This window comes from Pavona decussata, unplaced genomic scaffold (genome assembly GCF_977016875.1).
Source record: "Pavona decussata unplaced genomic scaffold, jaPavDecu1.1 SCAFFOLD_64, whole genome shotgun sequence".
Taxonomy (NCBI): domain Eukaryota; kingdom Metazoa; phylum Cnidaria; class Anthozoa; order Scleractinia; family Agariciidae; genus Pavona; species Pavona decussata.
In genome coordinates, this window is record NW_028145484.1 from 1,216,275 (window position 1) to 1,235,181 (window position 18,907).

The 18,907-nt window shown below is 39.3% G+C and overlaps 4 protein-coding genes and 1 long non-coding RNA gene across 6 annotated transcripts in view; 2 read left to right on the forward strand and 3 right to left on the reverse strand.

Moving 5' to 3' along the window:
* LOC146478318 (microfibril-associated glycoprotein 4-like) overlaps positions 1 to 18,907 on the reverse strand; it is a 193,619-nt gene that overhangs the window by 105,057 nt on the left and 69,655 nt on the right. The window lies entirely within an intron of this gene.
* Positions 13 to 8,793, forward strand: LOC146478323 (galactose mutarotase-like). Its single transcript, XM_085111876.1, has 8 exons — positions 13 to 237; positions 2,696 to 2,742; positions 3,110 to 3,264; positions 4,047 to 4,259; positions 5,131 to 5,212; positions 6,467 to 6,602; positions 7,092 to 7,263; positions 8,071 to 8,793. The coding sequence occupies exons 1-8, from the start codon at positions 98 to 100 to the stop codon at positions 8,149 to 8,151; spliced, it is 1,026 nt and encodes a 341-aa protein (XP_084968002.1). The 5' UTR covers positions 13 to 97; the 3' UTR covers positions 8,152 to 8,793.
* Positions 9,605 to 11,852, reverse strand: LOC146478324 (uncharacterized). Its single transcript, XM_085111854.1, has 2 exons — positions 11,717 to 11,852; positions 9,605 to 11,593 (listed from the first exon to the last, which is right to left on the reverse strand). Exon 2 carries the CDS (start codon positions 11,568 to 11,570, stop codon positions 9,804 to 9,806), a length of 1,767 nt encoding a protein of 588 aa, XP_084967980.1. The 5' UTR covers positions 11,571 to 11,593; positions 11,717 to 11,852; the 3' UTR covers positions 9,605 to 9,803.
* The window catches only part of LOC146478325 (uncharacterized), a 120,050-nt gene continuing 113,022 nt past the window's right edge, over positions 11,880 to 18,907 (forward strand). For both annotated transcript variants that reach the window (XR_014865103.1, XR_014865104.1), the window contains exons 1-2: positions 11,880 to 11,950; positions 14,164 to 14,361. This is a non-coding gene — a long non-coding RNA (uncharacterized LOC146478325). The remainder of the gene's footprint in view (positions 11,951 to 14,163; positions 14,362 to 18,907) is intronic.
* On the reverse strand, positions 16,193 to 17,920 carry LOC146478326 (uncharacterized). The gene has a single exon (XM_085111715.1). The coding sequence runs from the start codon at positions 17,918 to 17,920 to the stop codon at positions 16,241 to 16,243; it is 1,680 nt and encodes a 559-aa protein (XP_084967841.1). The 3' UTR covers positions 16,193 to 16,240.

Here is an 18,907-nt window from a genome sequence, read left to right on the forward strand (position 1 = left end):
ATGAGGTCTTTTTGATTGCGGGCGCAATTCTTCCTGTTTCAGGGCAGTTCGACAGTCCTTCATCGTCCTTCAGTTGAACAAACAGCGGGCTTGAAGCATGGTTGTCTCGCAGGAGGTGTTTGGTAAAACCCCATCCGGGGAAGAAGTCATCAAATATACTATTCGAAACAGCAATGGACTCGAGCTGGCGGTGATCACATATGGAGCTACTCTTGTCCAATTGAAATGCCCAGATAGGTAAGCTAACTTGATGTTTTCGTGACGATTCCTGGGAATTGGATGGTCACAATCTTTCCTCTTGCTTACAAAAACGGCTTCCCCTCCTGAATTAGACTGTCACGATCCCCTCTTTTTCCGTGGGATTTTCGAAACTTGTAGGCTTCGGTCGAACTCTCGCCTTCCTGGTTTGTAAAGGCAAGCGCAACGTGGGGAGGGTGTGTATTAACTACCGAGGGGGGCGGATCTACCAAATCGGCTGCGATTCAGTGAGCCATGGGAGCCACCGCCCGAGTCACAGGGTTATGCGAGCCAGTTTTTTCTCTGATCGGTCTGAGAGGTCATTGATCATTTCACCAACAAACAATTTAAATTTAGCTACAAAAGTGCTTCAAATAATTTATTGAAATACTTCATGAAAATTCCATTATCTCGCTTCGGTTGCCAGAACTGTTGCTGGTGCATCAAAATATGAAATATGGGTGAAACATCTTGGATGAATTTTGATATTGGATTTTGGTGTAGATCATGTTATTCTTTCGTCAGAACACAAGATACGGCTGCGTGCAAAGATTACTTTGTACTTCCTGATGAGCCTATAAGTTTGGATGGCTGTGAAAGTGTTGCTAGTGACTACACCAAATTAGAAATGACCGCCTATGATCCTGTTTTACGGTGAAATGTCAAATCAGTTAGTGTGTATGTACCAAAGCTTGGCGAAAACTCGGAAAACGTCAAATTAACTGATTGGTTGAGGTCTTCGACAAAGCCGTGAATGATGTACTAAACGTACCCTTGGTTGCAGTGGAATATGGCATCACAAATGTTGATCATCTCATATGTGGTTTGGATCCCAAGTCGTATGTTGGAGATGAAGGGGTTGAGGGGGGCACTTTGATTTAAAAAGGACTTTGTTTAGCTTAAGGGATTGCTGTGAATAAAAAGACTGCATCCGACTTTTTTCATTTTAAACAAGACCCAAATCTGCATAAAGTTTACTTCCAAGACAGTCAGTCCAAAAATAAATTCCAGTCGTTGATGTTGGAAGTTACAATGCCCCAATATCAATACTGGCGGATCAAGCCAGCAAAACAGCTTGACCCATTGATAGAAGAAGCCAACCAATGTAAAAAAAAAGATAAAGGGCTACAAGTCAGGTGTCCAAGCTAGGCGGCCAGTGATGCTTTCTCTGGTGAAGTAGTGAATGCAAAGTCACTTCAACCAACATGATATGTCCGAAATGTCTTCTAGACATTGTTAGTTTATGTTGTCCCACTGTAAGAATTTAATATTGTGGTTTGTGCGAATGTAAATATACCAAATAAATTTATTAACATTGTACTGTGGCTTGCATGACTCGCATGGCTCACACCTTGCAATTGGCTCGCATGGCTTGCTGACTCACAGATTTTAAACACTCGAGGGGGCCCCTAGTCAGGGAACATTGACTCGTAGCCTGCGGAACAGGTGTTATTATTTTTGCATATTTTTAGGCAAGCAGCGGCAAGTGTGCTGTGAGCGCAAAGCGCAAGACATGCAGCAGGAGGGACGCCCCTCCTGTTGCATGTCTCGCACTTTGGGCTTGCTCGTTAATTGGCTTCCAAATAACCAGGCCCTGGCTTGTAGATTTGCAGGCACGTATATGTAACAATAATTGCGACTCATACTATTGTTGATACTGTTGAACAGCTGTGGCTAGATTTTAACTTTGCCTTGTTAAATAATATTTAACGACATTTATTTAATAATTAAAGTGGAAGCTCTCGTAAACGGACACCCTTGGATGCGAGAAAGGTGTCTGTAACTGGACTGGGATGCTTTCTAGAAAGGTTCTTGCAAAGGGCTGTTAATCTGTATAAGTGTAAAGGATAGCTGGCTGCTTAGGGGAGCTTGCCCAGCTTACAATAAACACTGGGAATGCAAAAAGATACCACTGTATTAAACGTTTTTTTTATTGCCTTATGCATTGCTGCGATGATAGCGATAGCTGTATGTAGGACTGTATACTGCATCAAGGCATCTATTCACGCATGTGATGGCTTGCTACAGCTTCTCATTTTCCTGCCAGTTAGAGTTAAGTCCAACAACTTCTGTGAAAATTTGAGTGCACCTTTCACTGAACTGACTTCTGGGCTCCTAATTGTGACGAACAAGGACGGGAGGTTTATTGATTAAAACAACATTAGGAGGCTAACTTGGGAATTTCTTTTGGGTGTTCGCTTATGGGAGCTTAAAGAAAAATCTAAATCGCAACCCCAAAAGAAGCATCTGTGGCCGTTTACAGAAACCGCCTGACATGAATGTGTAAAAACAGAGAGTGTATCGGAGTTCAAATGGGGTTTTGTGAACATGGCCTTAAGTCAAGACCTGTCTGCTTACGAGTGTCTGTATAGAGAGCTTCCACTGTAGTCATAATAACCTTTTTAATTAATGATTTTCACATTTAATATCATGTTTATCAAAATAATATTAATGCTAGGAATGGAAAGATGGATGACATAATTCTGGGATATGACACATTGGAGGGTAAGTTCTTTGTTGTCGGTATTCAAAGGCTGGCCATTAATTATCTCTAAATAAGTTACTTCCTCCTCCTCCTCCTCCTCCAGAGAACAACCATCAACCTCTAATCCCTGCTCCCATGGGGAAAAAAAAAAGAAAATGGAAAATGTTTTTTTAACGAAACTAGTGAATTTGTAGTACCCTTTCCCCCTCCTCCAACAAAATTCCTTGATTATCCACTTGCTCTGGGATATTCCAATGCTTCAGCCAGAATACACATCTTGAGGAATCAGGACTGACTGTACATAAAAATTATTTAGCATTCTTTTCATGCTGTCTGATCTGTATACGTACTCAATATTATTTACTTCGAATTCTCAATTTTTTACAGAGTATCTTCCTAACATACCATATTTTGGAGCAACGGTTGGGAGATGTGCCAACAGAATAGCCAAAGGTGTATTCACTTTGGATGGCACGGAATACGGGTCAGGCATTAACGATCCACCTAACAGCCTTCATGGAGGATTCATAGGCTTTAACAAGGTTATAATAATTGTGAACATTGAAGTATTATTCAGCAATTAGTGAGATAGGCATACTAGGAAAAAATCTGAGTGCTCCTTTCAGGAGTTGAACCTAAGACCTTCAGATTTACCACTGAGCTACAGGAGACTCATGGGAGCTAAGGCCATTAAACTAGGTTCATGGGACAAACATCTTGCATATAACTGCTAGGATTGGAATGTCATGTGTGGCATATGTGCAATGGAATAAAAATTAATGTCAGTGATGAAATATATATTTTTTTAACTGTCTGGATAATAATTATTACTAGGGACTATTTAAACAACTTGATAAGATTGAGAGTGTTTCTGACAAGGGAGAGAGCAGGGAATGCATGCACAGTGTTGAGAGCACTTGCCTCCCACCAATGTGGTCCAGGTTTGACTCTATGACTTGACGTCATGTGTGGGCTTGATTTTGTTGTTGGTTCTTGTACTTACTCCAAGAGGTTTTTCTCGGGGTACTCCGATTTCAGTTCCCCTCTCCTCAAAAAACAACACTTCTAAATTCCAATTCGATCTAGAAAGTGTCTCCAATTAGTGCTCTGCACTAAATATATTGACACTTAATATAAAGTGAGTTATTTTTTTAAGGCATGTATAAATCTGGAACCTACAAGTTATGCATGCTGTTTTTCATGTGTTTCACATGAGTATCATGCATGAACTCGTCAGAAGCATAATTTCTTGAGTTATGGGATAATGAGCTGTTCAGAGTTCTTTTATCTTTACGAGCTTTTCTGAAAATGTTCTTTCATTTAGCATAATTGGAAGAGTGAGGTCATTGGGGATAACGAGGTGAAGTTTACTTTTGTCAGTCCTGATGGTGACCAAGGATATCCAGGAGAGCTGACAGTGTGTGTTACCTTTACATTTAACGATGACAATGAATTCAAGCTCAACTACGAGGCAACGACCAAGGCTCCGACCATTGTCAACCTCACCAATCATGGCTACTATAACTTGGCTGGTCAGGTGAAGTGAGAGTTGTCTTTATTTGAATGCTTAGCTGCTGTTGCATGTTATGAGTTTTGTGCTTGCAGATTGAAAACATACATGTGCATCTCAATGGAACATGTTGATACTCTCAAACAGCCTGATTATTGCTGAGTAATAAATTATTTTTAAACTGTGCTGCAGGTAAATGTCAATGATTCACGACAAGAAACAGTTACAGCAGGAAATACATCACTGTTAAAATAAATTTGTGTTTTTTTGAAAGTCGTTGCAATTTTTTTTAATTGTTTTAAATGTCAAATTTAGGTGAAATTTCCTGGAATTGAATTCTTGAAGACCACACCCAAGTTTTAAAAAAGAAAGAAAAATTCGTCATTGTGTTTTTATGTCCCCCATAAAAATGCACCATCAGGAAATTTCATGCCCTAGTCAATGTGTAGTGCCAGCAAAGAAATGTACAAAATAATTGTTGTCTTGGTTCTTAACTGAAACCTATTGCTTTTTTGACATTGTGCAGTTCCAGAAAATATCCATACTCCCCCAATGGAAGGCTTTTTGTTTTTCACTCCCTGCCCTCCACCCCAGGAAATTCCAGTTTATCTTCATACTTTACTTCTAAAATTTGGACTTTCAAGACCCCCCTCTCCCTAGGAATTTCCAATGACCTTCCATGGGGTGGGTATAGATTTTTTCTGGAACTGCACATTACTTTTGCTGCTGCAATTCTTGTTGCTGAAGTTCCCTATTCCCTCGACCAACCTTGGCTTGGACTACCATCCCTCTGGCCTGTCTTCTCACCCGAATTCTGACACATTAACAAAAGCACTGGTGTGCGCCCGCCCCCTCCCCTTGTGGTATTAAGGCCATAATCTCATTGTTTTCCTTGTAGGTGGAACATGATGTTTTGGATCACATACTTCAAATAAAAGCCCCTACATACCTGCCAACAAATGATGTTCAGATACCCACAGGTACATGGACAGGGATTTACTACTAACAGTAACTGTGCTAAGTCTGCCATCACCCCTTGAAATTTTTAATTTTCTCGTGACTTTTGGAATATTTCGTCTTAGACTAGAAAAAAAAAGAGTAAAATTTCTGACTATTCGAAAGATGTACATGTAAGTGTACAATTCGTTGAAATTTCGGGTTTCCTGCTAATTTGTTTTTTGGATAACACAATGTGCAGTTCCAGAAAAAAATCCATACCCACCCCAAGGAAGGTCATTGGAAATTCCTAGTGAAAGGGGGGTCTTAAAAGCCAAAATTAAGTATAAAGCTAAACTGGAATATCCTGAGGGGGGGGGGGGGGGAGGGTGCAAAACAAAAACCTTCCATAGGGGGAGTATGGATATTTTCTGAAACTGCCCAATGGTGGAAAACTCAAATGTGTAACTGTATCTTTCACGTGGATATACTTATTTTGATCTCTTTTTGTAGTTTTGTGATGTCTTTTTGCTGTCAAAAATGTCTGAAAAACTAAAATCCTGCCCTGGAGAATGAAGGGTTCTGTTAAATTCTTATTTTTGTCTCAAAATTTCAGGTTAACATCATTAAACCTGGGCTTTTTTCGTTATGTCAGTTCCTGACCCCTGGTTGTGGGGGGGGGGGGGGGGTGGTGAGGCCTTGTACCTTCAAGAACTTTAAAGCCATGGTAATGGAACCTGGAGTGTTAATATCTGTTTCCTTTGGCATCCACAGAATGGGAGAATGGAAACATCAATGACAAACTTGGAGCCATACCTAATTGTTGTCAGATACATTTTAGGAAAAGCCACCAAGTTTGATCAGCATTTTCCGATCACCAGACGATCGGTCGGAAGAGCATGAACAATACACTGGCGACAGGCAGTTATTTTTCTCTCCCCCTCATCTTGCGCTCCACGTCCGCGAGTCGCGCTTAATGTCTCTCTCTTCCTGCTCGGCTCAATAAGCGCCTGTTATGCAGGCTATAGTGTTGGCTTCAATATGAAAAATGTCATGAATGCTTAAATTCGGCACAGGCATTGCAAACCCCCCATGCTCTACGGCTGACTAGGCAAGAGTTAATTGCAAACTTATAGTTATTAAATGTGTTGCCATGCAGATTTTGCGGTCTTAATTATACCCACTCCCCATTTATCAAAATCGAATCCCAATGCATACAATCACACTAATTTGTAACAAATCTTGACTGAAGACTGAAAGTCAAATGTTTGGATGTTTCTTTGCATGGTTGTCTTTAGGTGAGAAGCGCTCTGTGTCAAGCCCAAATAATGCATTTGACTTCTTGGAACCCAAACCAATTGGGCAAGATATAGCCAAGATTGGTGGCTATGACCACAACTACTGTTTAACGGACAGCAAGGAATACTGTGCACAGTAAGTGATCTTATTGAAGAAGTTGGTCAAAAACATTTGTACTTCATATTCAATGTTTTTGTAAAGGGCTTTTGAATGCCGGTATTGGATTGTAAAAAGTCAAGCTCACAGTACTTTACATTCCACGTGGACTTGAAGCTTTTCACTGTAATAAATTTTTGTACAGCTGTAAGTGATTCACTGAAAATTCAGTCACCCAAAATAAATGAGTTGCATTGTTTTTCATTTTTAATATCACAACTAAGTATTTTTTTAACCCTCAAAAGTTTAGCCCACATTTTATTGTTCTTGACAAGAAGCTTCCCACTTAACTCAAAAATTATTCACTAAAAAAGCATACTGTCACACAGAATTTCCAACTTGCAAAATTAATACTGTTTATCTTCACTGCCAATTTTCCATGATTTTTAGAAGACAAAATATAAAAAGCTACTTAAATCAGCAAGAATTTGTCAATCATATGTTTATATCCTGCCTTTTCTTTTCCAGAGTTATTCACCCAACTAATGGACGCATGCTGACAATGTTCACTGATCAACCAGGAGTGCAGTTTTATAGCGGCAATGGTCTGGATGGCTCGCCTGGCAAGGGAGGAGTGCGTTACCCCAAGTACGGTGCATTCTGTTTGGAGGCTCAGGATTATCCCGATGCTATCAATCATGTTAGTAAATGTGATCATGGAAACGGTGTATTTTAGAGTGGTTCTCAATTGAGTGTCAAAAGTAATTTCACATTTGCTTTGGCTTTGCATTACTAAGCTCTGTGATTGGTTAACAAAACTAACGCCACTTTCTCAACCAATGGGAATCCAAACCAAAACCAATCATGTTTTTGCCGCACGCGTTTTCCCACACTTGGCGCCAGTTGCATATATTTGCTGTGAATTCTGATTGGCTCGTTGTGTTGTTTACATCTGTTGCCATTGGCCAGAGTAATTGCTTCGGTTTTTGTTTTATGACACTCAATTGGAAACCACTCTTTTGAATATATTTGCATTTATTACAATATTGAAGGGCCTAGTACACCCAGGGTGGGGGGGTACTCGGGTATAAACGTGAAGGGGGGGGGGGGGGGGGAGTCGACGGAGCCTTATATTTTGCACCCAAAAAAATACATGGACCTTATATTGTGCACACAAAAAAAAATACAAGACTGGAAATTTTAGACCCAAAAAAAATACATATTCGATTCATGCTTTCGGATCTTGTGGGAACTTTGGCTTGAATTGCGTAAGAACTATTAGCCTGGCGGAAATTCGAACACAAAAAAATACTTGCAGATTTTTCAGACCCAAAAAATATACACGGTCAATCTTCAACCCAATAAAATACATGAGTTAAAAATTTTAGACCCAAAAAAATATGTCGGACCCCCTCCCCCGTCACGTTTATGCCCAAGTATCCCCCCCCCCCCCCTGGGCTAGTACACCATTACTGAGCAGTCATTTTTGTTTTCATCTCTCTGACAGCCAAATTTCCCAAGCCCTATTCTTCGTCCTGGAGAAACCTACAAACAGACAACAGTGTACAAGATTGGAGTGAAGCAGTAGGCCAGTTGACAAACAGAATCCATCTACAAGTTCCTCGATGCAGATTAAGCATTTCAATGGTTAAATCGTTATAATCTATGTTAACTTAGTTAAGTAATAGATTAATTTAATTAAGGGCTCCTTAATAATGTGATAAAGCACAAAGTGCACTAAATTAAATGCAATAACCCATCAATGGCATAGCAAGTGGTGGTGCAAATTTTAACAGTAGGCTGATTGAGTTGTGAGGGAGATTGGGTTCAGGATAAATATTTACCCCAACCTCAGTCCCATGGTTTTTCTTCTTCAGGAAGAGGAGAGACCCTGGAACGAGGTTACATTTTACCACAGTATTCAATAGCAAGTCGAACACTACATGAAATTTTAAACCTTCACCACTAAGTGTCTGTATTTCATACAATAAAAGCCTGCAGCCTGGTGACACGACTTGACGTCTACGCAGGCATAACATTGATTGTGTAGCTGTATCTTCAATTAATTTGCACCTTTTCTAGTTTCTGTAGGTTCCTAATAACTCAACTCCCTACTCATGCTCAGCTAGGAAGTTGTCAGAATGTTGAAATTTTTGAAAATTTAATGTATGTGTGTTTGTAGCCATAGCTTCTAAAGTGTGAAACCACAATAAAAAGTTTGCTGACTAAGGTTACTGACAACGCGTTGCTTTTGCTTACTTGAGTAAGTTGGGGGCAGCATCAGTCAAATGATTTTTGTTCCCATAATTATTATGGCATCTAAAATGTCTTGAAAATCAGTTTGGTTTATGTACCATTGATCCCAGTTTGTGGTTTGCAAAAATCACATTACCATGCTTGCATAAAAAGTGTAGCTCCAATGCTCACTACAATTTTTAAACCTTAAAGCCTTACATTACTCATCTCCCCACCCCAAAGTTATCTTCAAAAGTTCTTCAGAATTAAAATTCTGAGACATTTCACAGGGATGGACCCTTAATCATCCAGTGTGAGATTTCTACCACAGAACCTTAATTTGTCGCAGGGAATGCCATCCATAAAATGTTAATTTTCCATTGAACAGATGCCTTTCCCCAAAATGATATTATTACTGGTGCAATCCTGCAATGAATTATGATTATGATGATAATAATAATAATAATATTATTATTATTATTATTATTATTAGTATTTCAAATTAACGGAACAACAGCCGCCTTTTCGTGGCCACCCAAAAAACTTTTTTCACAAGTTAGCCAATCAGGATACGCAAATTCGATTAACGGTCATGAACGCCTCCTTGCAAAGTCCAACAGGCAAGTGATGCAACAACAAATTATTGAATGTTATTGAATTTTATGTTGTTTTGTATTTTATGAACAAGGAGGAAGATATCCTGATTGGCTAACTTGTAAAAAAGAGTTTGTTGGGTGGCCACGGTAAGGTGTGTCACACTGTAAGTAGGTCATCCGAAACATGTTTTTCAAACTTAAAACCATGTGTTCTTATTTGAATTATTTGAAGATTATTATTATTATTATTATTATTATTATTATTATTATTATTATTATTATGAATATATGAGATTTCTTCATTGTTTGTAGTTGTCCTCACTTTTCCATGATGAGCACTATGTCTATTTTTACACTTTTCGGAATTTTTGATTTTCCATTTACATTGTACTTGGTAGCTGTCTTTGTTTCAAATTTCTGCTGAAACAAATGTCAATCCTTTCCCTCGCTTTGTCTTTCTTTTATCCAAGTTCCTCCCTTCATTTACAAATGGCAATTCTTTCCCTGCTTTAGAAAAAGCAGAGTTTATTATTTTTAGTTCCTGGCCATTGTAATAGGATCTACCTTGACCTTTTAATACCTTCTCTATTTCGTCAAACAGCAGTGAAGCCTGGTAACTGCACTTAGAGAACACCCATGCTAACTCTGGTATAAAACTAGGTTTGTTCTCAACAATTTCCCTGTCCAATACCTCCTCTTCGATTTTCTTGAACAGCCTCTGCGTGCCAGAAGAAGCTTGCGCAAATCCACGTGCAATCATACAGAGCTCGTTGTCGGAGAAATTGCTTGTGTTGCCCAGCACTTCCTTCTCAAGACGGCTATAGAATTCAGAGCTTGGTACTGTTGATCTTGCAAATGCCCATGCCAACTGACTCAGCTGTTCAGATTTGAACAAGCTTAGATTCCTAGACAGAATTTCCTCTTGGCAGGCTGCAAAGAGATCATCACTGAAATGCTCGGCTTTAGCAAAGGACCACAAAAGGAGTGACAATTCATGATTCCTAAAATCGGAGATCTCGCGGACATTGATCTCCTCTTCCAAAAAATCAAAGATTGCATCCATCTTTGGGCACTTTTTAGCAAATGACCATGCTAAAATTGCAAGTTCTCCAGTGTCAAAGTCATGAATGCCTTTTGTCATCAGTTCCTCACCTAATCTGTTGAACAAATCAATGCTGTCTTCCTCAGCTATCTCCATCTTTGCCAATGAACGCAAAATCATTTTAATCCAATCATTGGACTGATCTGCCAATGGACGTTCGTGAATCTCCTGTTTGATAATTTCAAACAATTTATCACACTGCATCTGCTTCTCAGTAAATGACCATAAGAATTGTGCCAGTTGCCGAGTGGTGAATGTTTTGACATCTCTCTGCAAGATCTCTTCTTGGATTTTTTCGAAGAACTCTACGCTTCCATTGCCAGTTCTTGTGAACGACCACAAAGCTCCAGATAGTCCTCTATTTTCAAAATCCTTCAACTTGAGTTTCCCCTCTAAAACTCCTTTCTCAACACAAGTGAAAAACTGGGCTCTCTTCAAGTCAAGAGATGCAAAGCCATTCAGCAGCTGACAGACCGCTGGGGCCATGAAAGAATTCTCATCCCGTTTCAAGATTTCATTTTCACACTCAGAAACAAACCACACAACGTTCTCCCTTAACTTGCCCATGGACCAAACAATGCTGGCCAAATCACGGGGTTTGCACTTGTCAAAATCAGCTGCAATGTTCTTTAGCAAATCATGAAAGGCTTGCTGTTGCTCTTTCAACACCTTCTTTGTTGCAGTGAAATTCTTCCTTGGTGTGCTCACAGCAAATCTGGCCAAGCGGTGCAAAATTGTAACTCTGTTTACCTGCGTCATGCCAGAAGAATTCTTGTAATGGTTGTACAAGTGAAAATGTCCATCAGCGTTCTTCAAAGCAGCAATTTCCTTAGCCAGGTCGACTGGTGAAACAGAGCTAAGAGCCCGTAGTATCACTGGTGAGGCTAGTCTCTTGTTCACAGTTCTTTTTAGCTGCCAAGTTCTGTGCCATGGGCTGATCTTCCCTGCATAACACCTCACAGCTGGCACACAGGGTAGATTCCTGACTAAAGGCTGGAAAAGACTTGTCTGCAGGACATGCGATCTTGTGAAAATGGATTGGGTTAAAGCACTGAAGGATCTTGCTCTATACATAACTGATTCAGGTGATTTAAGCCCTGTGATGCAGAAGTAAAACTGTCTGTTAATTTTAATTTTAATATGAGCTTCATCAAACACAGTAAAAGCTTCATTAAATCTTTAACAAACTTTACGTATCAGTCTCCAGAAAAAATACTTACGTGTAACAGTCTGTACTAAAAAGCTGGACAATCGGAATAAAGTTCTAGGAAATCACCAAGAAACTGTATTTCAGCTCAAAATAGATTCCTAAACGCACATGCTTTTTTCGTCCGCCATTTTGTTCCTTGCTTAGCTCCAGGCCTACTCCGCACGTAATTCCCATCATGCGTCACGATACCAGAGCTCAAATTTCGCGCGAACATTCGAAGGAAGGCATGGCTGACATTTCACAGGTAAGCTTTCTGTTTTTACAGCTTATACTCAGTAATACGGCGAAGGTTAATCCTCTGACCCAATCAAATTGATTCGTTTCCGGTTTTTTATTTTTGATTCTTTCGATGTAAGCTGCATGCAGCTGATGCTGATGCAAGATGAAAAGCACACCAGTTCAATTTCACTGTCGTTCGATTCCGTGTTGATTCGAACAAGTATTTTCAAGGTTTAAGGGGTCAGAATATGGTGACATTGTTACTCTGAAAGCTTTCGAGAACTGGATGATATTATGATGTAGTAATCATTACTGACAAGCTTGGTGTAGCCCTGTTCTAACCGATTTGATTTTGTGGTCTAGGCTAAATTAAACCAATCTGAAGCAGATTTATATTAAGGTATCAGCCACCCTTCAGGACCGTCCGCGCGCGGATCGCTGCCATATTTGAGGTTTCAACGTTTTCAAATAGATATGCTTGAGAGCTTTCTTTTAAAAAAAAAATCAGAAGAAAATGTTATTTCTGTCGAAAGATATCGGGGGTAAAAGATTTTTTGTCGTTAATTATCTTAATTGATCGTTAACAAGATCTGTCATTCAACTAGTAACGTGATACCGAGTGCGTGCTTCGAACGACACAACACGTGCGAATTGTCTTCGTGTTGTTTATAGCCTTTACCTCGATATTTAGCGTTTGTTTCGGTGAAAATGCCGCAAAAAAAAGAAAAGATCGTGTCCGTTTTCCTCATCGAAACCGAGAGCGAAAAAGAAATCGAAGAACGAGTTTGACAAAGAATGGGCTGCAAAATTGGCAGAGAGCGACAAAGGCTCATTTCATCGGCAAGAGAAGTGGCTGGAAGAGTTGGATATTCAGAAAAGCGAAAATGCTACAGTTGCTGAGAGTGCAAGCCGCTCCAAAATTTAGCTTGAAGAACCAGAAGAAGAAAGCCAATTAAGCTCATCGACCCCATCTGCTGATGGAACGTGGAAAACAATAAGCGGTCGAGCTATCGTATCGAGTGAAATTCTCCTTCAGAAACGGCACGAGTCTGTATCTTGTCGATTTTGCCAGGGAAGTGTCCAAGTCGTGGAAAATGTGGCGACTAAGCATGGACTTGGTTCTACCTGGAGAATCCAGTGCGAGAATGAAAGCTGTCCGTCGCACAAGACAAATTCTGTTTTTAATTCTTCCGAGAAGAACAGAGCGTTTGAAATAAACCGGGCCTCAGTTCTTGACCTTCGAGCAATCGGTGGTGGACATTCGGCGGCTTCGCTTTCGTTCGTGTTGATTTCGCACTGGTTTTCGGCATCTTTACCAACTTAGCCAACCTTTCAAGAAATAAACACAATATATTTTTATTGTTACATGAAAAGCGTATTGCTGTTTTTAAATTAAACGATAACTATGCATGTACATTCACTAACCTCAACAAAAATTTTGTCTTTTGTCCACACGCAGTGTAATTGAACTGACTGGAAGCAAAATAGTTATTTCCCGCTGCTTGCCGCGAAAGTTTGTTCCAGTTGCATGTTACCTGTCAAAGTCCTATTGTTAGAGAAAATTGAGCCCTCTCTGATATCAATCAGAATAAACATTTAGGTGTTATAATCTCATTCCAGGTAGGATGCCGCCAAAAATGTATTTTCTATTTTATCTCCGAACGCAAATTTTGCCGATCGACTCGTACGTTTTGAACTCCAAGTCGGCAGCCTTTCAATCAATTTGGCTCAAATTTGGCCAGAGTGATGCCATATATCTCTTCTACAAAACCGTGTCTGCGAATTTTAATACTCCTTTTGATTTTAAAGCTAGAGCCTTTTTTCCGCAGGGAGTGTTGACTTATTGCCTCCCCCAACTTCATTTGCTAATAAAAGAGAAACAAACGCACTTATCAAAAATCTGAGACACGGTTTTTTAGTGGAACGTGTTGAGAAGCGAATGCGGTGTTAATTGTTTTCTTCCGTTTATTTCCGGCGGGAGTGGAACATGATTTATAGAGACGTGTACTTTTACACAAAGCGTTCCAATTTCGAAACACATTTAAGTAAATAGTTTTTGTTAGTTCAAATCCATAATCTGGAATTATTAAGCTTTTAAAAAATATATGGTTTATAGGGGTTTTTATAAAAACAACTAACGCTACAGCGATCCGCGCGCGGACGGTCCTGAAGGGTGGCTGATACCTTAATGTCTGATTATAACAAAATATTTTTAACCCTTAATTACTTTCGTTGTAGGTACCTGTTTTTGAAAATAGGATGACACGTCTAACCAGTTTTTATTAGTGAACATTTCTGCGAGCTTGGAGGGAAGTGATCCTAGTGTGGTACATGAATGGTCCAAGCCCTAGCTATATACAGGATGTTCATCAACATTATGCAGACTTATGAAGGTTTATTATGGAGAAATGGTGGATTGACAATCATAATGGGTAAGTACATTATTTATTGCTTGTTAATACCTTAACACACTTGTGGCATCTAACTCTCTGATTTGAATCTGACACACTGGTAAATTGTAAATAACTTGACGTTTCGCATGCTAGTCAACATACATTTTTAAAATTGACCATTTAAATTTTTTTAAAAACTATATATATAAATATAGTGAAAAGGGGGTCTGGAAGCAAGATTTTGGTTTTGACATGGTCAGCAATGGCTGACGCGCTGTCATTTTTAGTGAGGGCCTTGAAGTGTTCCGTTTTCCTGTCTAGAATCATTTACAAAGCCAGTTGCTGGAACTGAAATGATTTTTAAAACAAAGTGACGACTCCATGACAGGAATACAGAACACTTCAAGGCCCTCGCTAAAAATGACAGTACATTAGCCATAATTTGCTGACAATGTCAAAACCTCTGGACACAATATCAAGTGGGACCATTTTGATATTTTAGCATCAGGCAAAAGTGATTATCACTGTAAAATCAAGGAAACTTTGTTTATTCAAGAACTTAAGCCAGCTTTTAATGTCAACATCAGCAGTGAGAAGCTGATGCATTGTTAATTAGCTTTTTTAATGGTCACTTCTGTAAAGTGTATGTTGACTAGCATACCAATCGTCAAGTCATACAAAATGCGCAAGTTTATTATGTTTATCACCGCTGTTTGTATTTTATTTCTGATCATGTTGATAACAAGTCACAGTTAGAGGAAATAACATGAGAAAGATGGTTCATTTTATGCTCAATCCTGAAGTAAGAAAGGATGGTTTTGCTAAGTATTCAAACTGGTGTGACGGCTTAATTTGGGACAAAGAAAAAATATCTGAGCCATCCTGACGAGCATTGAACTCATGACCTTTTATGCATTGGTCAGATGTTCCAATCGCTGATACAAAGGGACACAGCATCTTGCTGGGTCATTTATTAAATTTTATATTCGTGATATGTGCTATGCATACCGCAAGGAATCAGCTATGTGAAAAGCATCCCGTGTGATGATAAAGAAAGGAAGAATTGCCTTTGATAAATATTGCTTCTTAAAGTGTTTCATTTAAGTTGATTTTTGCTTTAGTTGAAAATTATTATTTTGTCTTTAATGTGGGATTTTCAGAGGTTAAAATCTTTGAAATGAACTATGGTAAATGCCGGAGAAGTGCCAAAAACGTAAAGAAATTTCAGACATAGAAGTCAGACAAGTGTTATTTTGTGGCTAAAATTTGTTTCAAGTAGTTTAACTACTCTCCATATTTTTGTTATCAAAAAGGCAGTTTTCTCTTTGCAAACTAATTTTCAAGTATTTTAGGATATCCTGTCTTATCAATTACGCTTCCCACAGGAACAGGATTTTCAGCAATTTTTTAATAGCTGAGTTGTCCTAATAATAATAATAATAATAATAATAATAATAATAATAATGATGATGATGATGATGATGATGATGATGATGATGATGATGATGATGATAATAATAATAATAATATAATAATAATAATAATAGTAATAATGATAATGATAATGATAATGATAATGATAATAATAATAATAATAATAATAGTAGTAGTAGTGATGAGGATAATGATGATGATGATGATGATGATACTAATGATATAAACAAATCCCTATAAAATACCAAATATTTTTGTAAATAAATGGCTCTTGAAATGATTAATGAGAGACCAAGCTCAATACAGTACAAATTTTCAGTGAGTGTATTTTAAGAACATGGTTATCTGGCAATTTAGGGCGAGAGTGGGGATTTGGGCTTGGACTGGATGGAGAGACCAAAGGGGAAATCGAGACGCAAACACGAGATTTGAAACGAAAATTGAATTTAAATTCACTGTACTATTACAACTTGTGCGTTTCTATAACATTAAGCCACGGCAGCCAAATGTTTCATACAAATCTTTATCCTCAACAACTTCGATCGCTGTTGCTCCTCATAGCGTTCCTTTTGCGTGGTAGCGTTTAGTCCATGCCATTCCTGAGATTCTCCGGAAGGAAAAGCGCGCGTAAGGAACTGACCAATGGCGCTCTTTATAACCAACTCAGGCGTCTGGCTCATCATGCGAACAGGCTCATGGGAGTGGTCGAGTTTGCTTTTTGTTGTGACTTTTGCGTACATGAGAAGAAACTCGCGGATCATTTTTACTTCGGCCAAATTCTTAGCTTGTTCCCTTTGCGTTAAAATTTCGGGAGAAGACATAAGGGACTGCTTGCGTGAGACTTTTCTGTTAGTTAAGTTGGGTACGTAACCCTTCGCGGTCGCAGGTCGAATCACTCTTGTCTCGCCTGTTTCAACCTCTTGTTTTCGCCTTCTTAAGATTGGAGAGTTTAAGCTCCTACGAGACGTAGCGCTTGGACAAGACCTCGCAGATGACACCCTTCTCGTTACAGACACTCTCTGTTCTTGTCGTCCTAGTTTTCGTGTGCGCTGCATTCGAGATTGGGACGAGGCTTCCCCGATACAACTCCCCGAAATTGAAGTCGCTACGCTCGGCGAACGGTGGCGACTCGCTGCGGAAATCCGCCGAGTGGTCGCCGATTTTACACTTCGGCTCGTGTCGCTGTTCGTGGCATCCTCGAGCGCACTTTTACTTTCAGCTGAATGTTGTTGATCATGATTTTTCTCCGGATCTTCTTCTACCCTTTCAATAATTGGTTTTTCGAGATTAACCACACCATATCCAGAACCGCACCGTACAAAACGCACGCTGCTTCGACGGCGCCTAATTATATTTTGCAAGGATTCTTTCAACTGCGGATCAGTGAGACTGTTAAGAACTTGGTCTTCTTTGGACGATATATTTTCTTGGGAATATATCATTTTACTTTCTGCGCTATTTTCCCTCATGCTACCGCTTAAAAACACTTGCTGGCTTCCTTTGAAACTTTCAAAATCAGATGTACTTTCGTCGCTTTGCGTTGCTGGAGATTCGACTTCAAGGGTTATGGAAGGTTTTGATGAGTTCTCCGGTTTTTCGCTGGAATCGTGTTCTGATGTTTCCCTGATGTTATTATCCACATTGCTCATGTGTCGGCTATAAATACTCTGCGCACTCTTCTTATTGCTAGTGTTGTCTTTGCACGTATCTCGTGAGGTTTCCCTTGCGCTGTACTTTGTTTCTGTTCCTAATGTTCTCAAGACTACACCAGAGCGGGAAGATGCACTTGATAACCTTCCCAAAGACATTGCCGAACGAGCCCGTTCGGGTCCACGGTGTTTTCTTGTTGAAGCATCCCTTCTTTCCTCATAACACGACGTCTTGCGCCCGTCGTTTTTCAATTCTGCTTGTAGACTTTTTCTCATGGACTTCATATCAAAACGTGAATCTCTTGCTTCTTCTCGAGCGACAATTTCATGTCGGCTCGCATGATGCAAGGACTCCAAAATCGCTGCTTTTTTCATTTTATCTACTGCCATCTTTTCACTTGTTGAGTTTAACCGATTAACAACGTTTCCCAAAGTAACACTTTCGCTGCGTTGCTTGTAGTTCCGTGAATTAAACAAAGCATCTGTTGTCCTGTGTAGGCGTCCGTCTGAAATCATCATTTTCCAGGAAATATGCTTCAAGCAGCTATCTTGAGTAAACAATATATTTCTTTCTCATGACATCACCTGTCCTCGAAGTTGTCATTAAATGTTGAACTTTCGGTTAAAAAACGCACGAAGTCCAGCCATAACTCGTCGAAATTAAGCGTCTTCCTTTAATGTTTTTGTTGTTGTCGGTTGCTAACTTCGGAAAGAAAACTTAGCAACTCATATGTTTTTCAAACTGCATTTACCAGAAACTAACGTTTACCAAAAAGGAACTCAGTGGAAGCTTTCTTTTTAAGGCGATCGATCTGCTCGGCCCTGTTTTACGTAGAATAATTTTGACGCCTTGGTAATAAGCCGCGAGGATAAAACGACATGATATGAAAAATTAACTTTAGCCTTTAGAGCGTGCTGACTAATTGAAGCTCATTTGCACTTCTTATCCACAGGCGAAGATTAAGCCTTAATTGTTCATGAAGAACCATTGGCTGTTTTGCAAATAGTGCCTTTGTTTTGCAATAGCACAATGGGACAGTCCATCTCATCATGGTCTTGCTTTGATTCTTTTGTTTAGTCTCTGTTCTAAACAATTTCTCCTTTCTGGTCTTTAAAAGATATCTTTTTCGCCATGCAAGTCCGCTCCAGTGAAAAATGTTTTATTTTTAAATAACCAATTTTGTCAGTTAAATCAATGATGCGACTCCCTATGATAGCTAGTAAATAAATATGATATGATTTGCGACAAAGGTTGGCTTGAGCACGACTTAACCTTTCAATCCGTTAAACAAACATACCTAAGAAAAGCTATCAAGAAAACTCTGAATGTAATTAGCAGACATTCTTTTCAGACCTATTGTATGAAAACAACGGCCAAGCTCCATTTCTTGATTGCAAATAACCTGAGGTCATTACGTCGCACGTGACGGGGTTCACCATTACAGTGGATACGTTTTATAACAAAATATGCTACTAAGTAATAATCAAAGATTAGGGAGTGCGGTC

What these genes read in the sequence shown, in the direction of transcription:
- LOC146478323 (XM_085111876.1), top strand. Translation starts at nt 98, where the DNA reads ATGGTTGTCTCGCAGGAGGTGTTTGGTAAAACCCCATCCGGGGAAGAA. An exon ending in CAATTGAAATGCCCAGATAG is followed by an intron (nt 238 to 2,695) that starts GTAAGCTAACTT and finishes TATTAATGCTAG; the next exon opens with GAATGGAAAGATGGATGACA. An exon ending in AGCAAGGAATACTGTGCACA is followed by an intron (nt 6,603 to 7,091) that starts GTAAGTGATCTT and finishes TTTCTTTTCCAG; the next exon opens with AGTTATTCACCCAACTAATG.
- LOC146478324 (XM_085111854.1), bottom strand. Translation starts at nt 11,570, where the DNA reads ATGTATAGAGCAAGATCCTTCAGTGCTTTAACCCAATCCATTTTCACA.
- LOC146478326 (XM_085111715.1), bottom strand. Translation starts at nt 17,920, where the DNA reads ATGATGATTTCAGACGGACGCCTACACAGGACAACAGATGCTTTGTTT.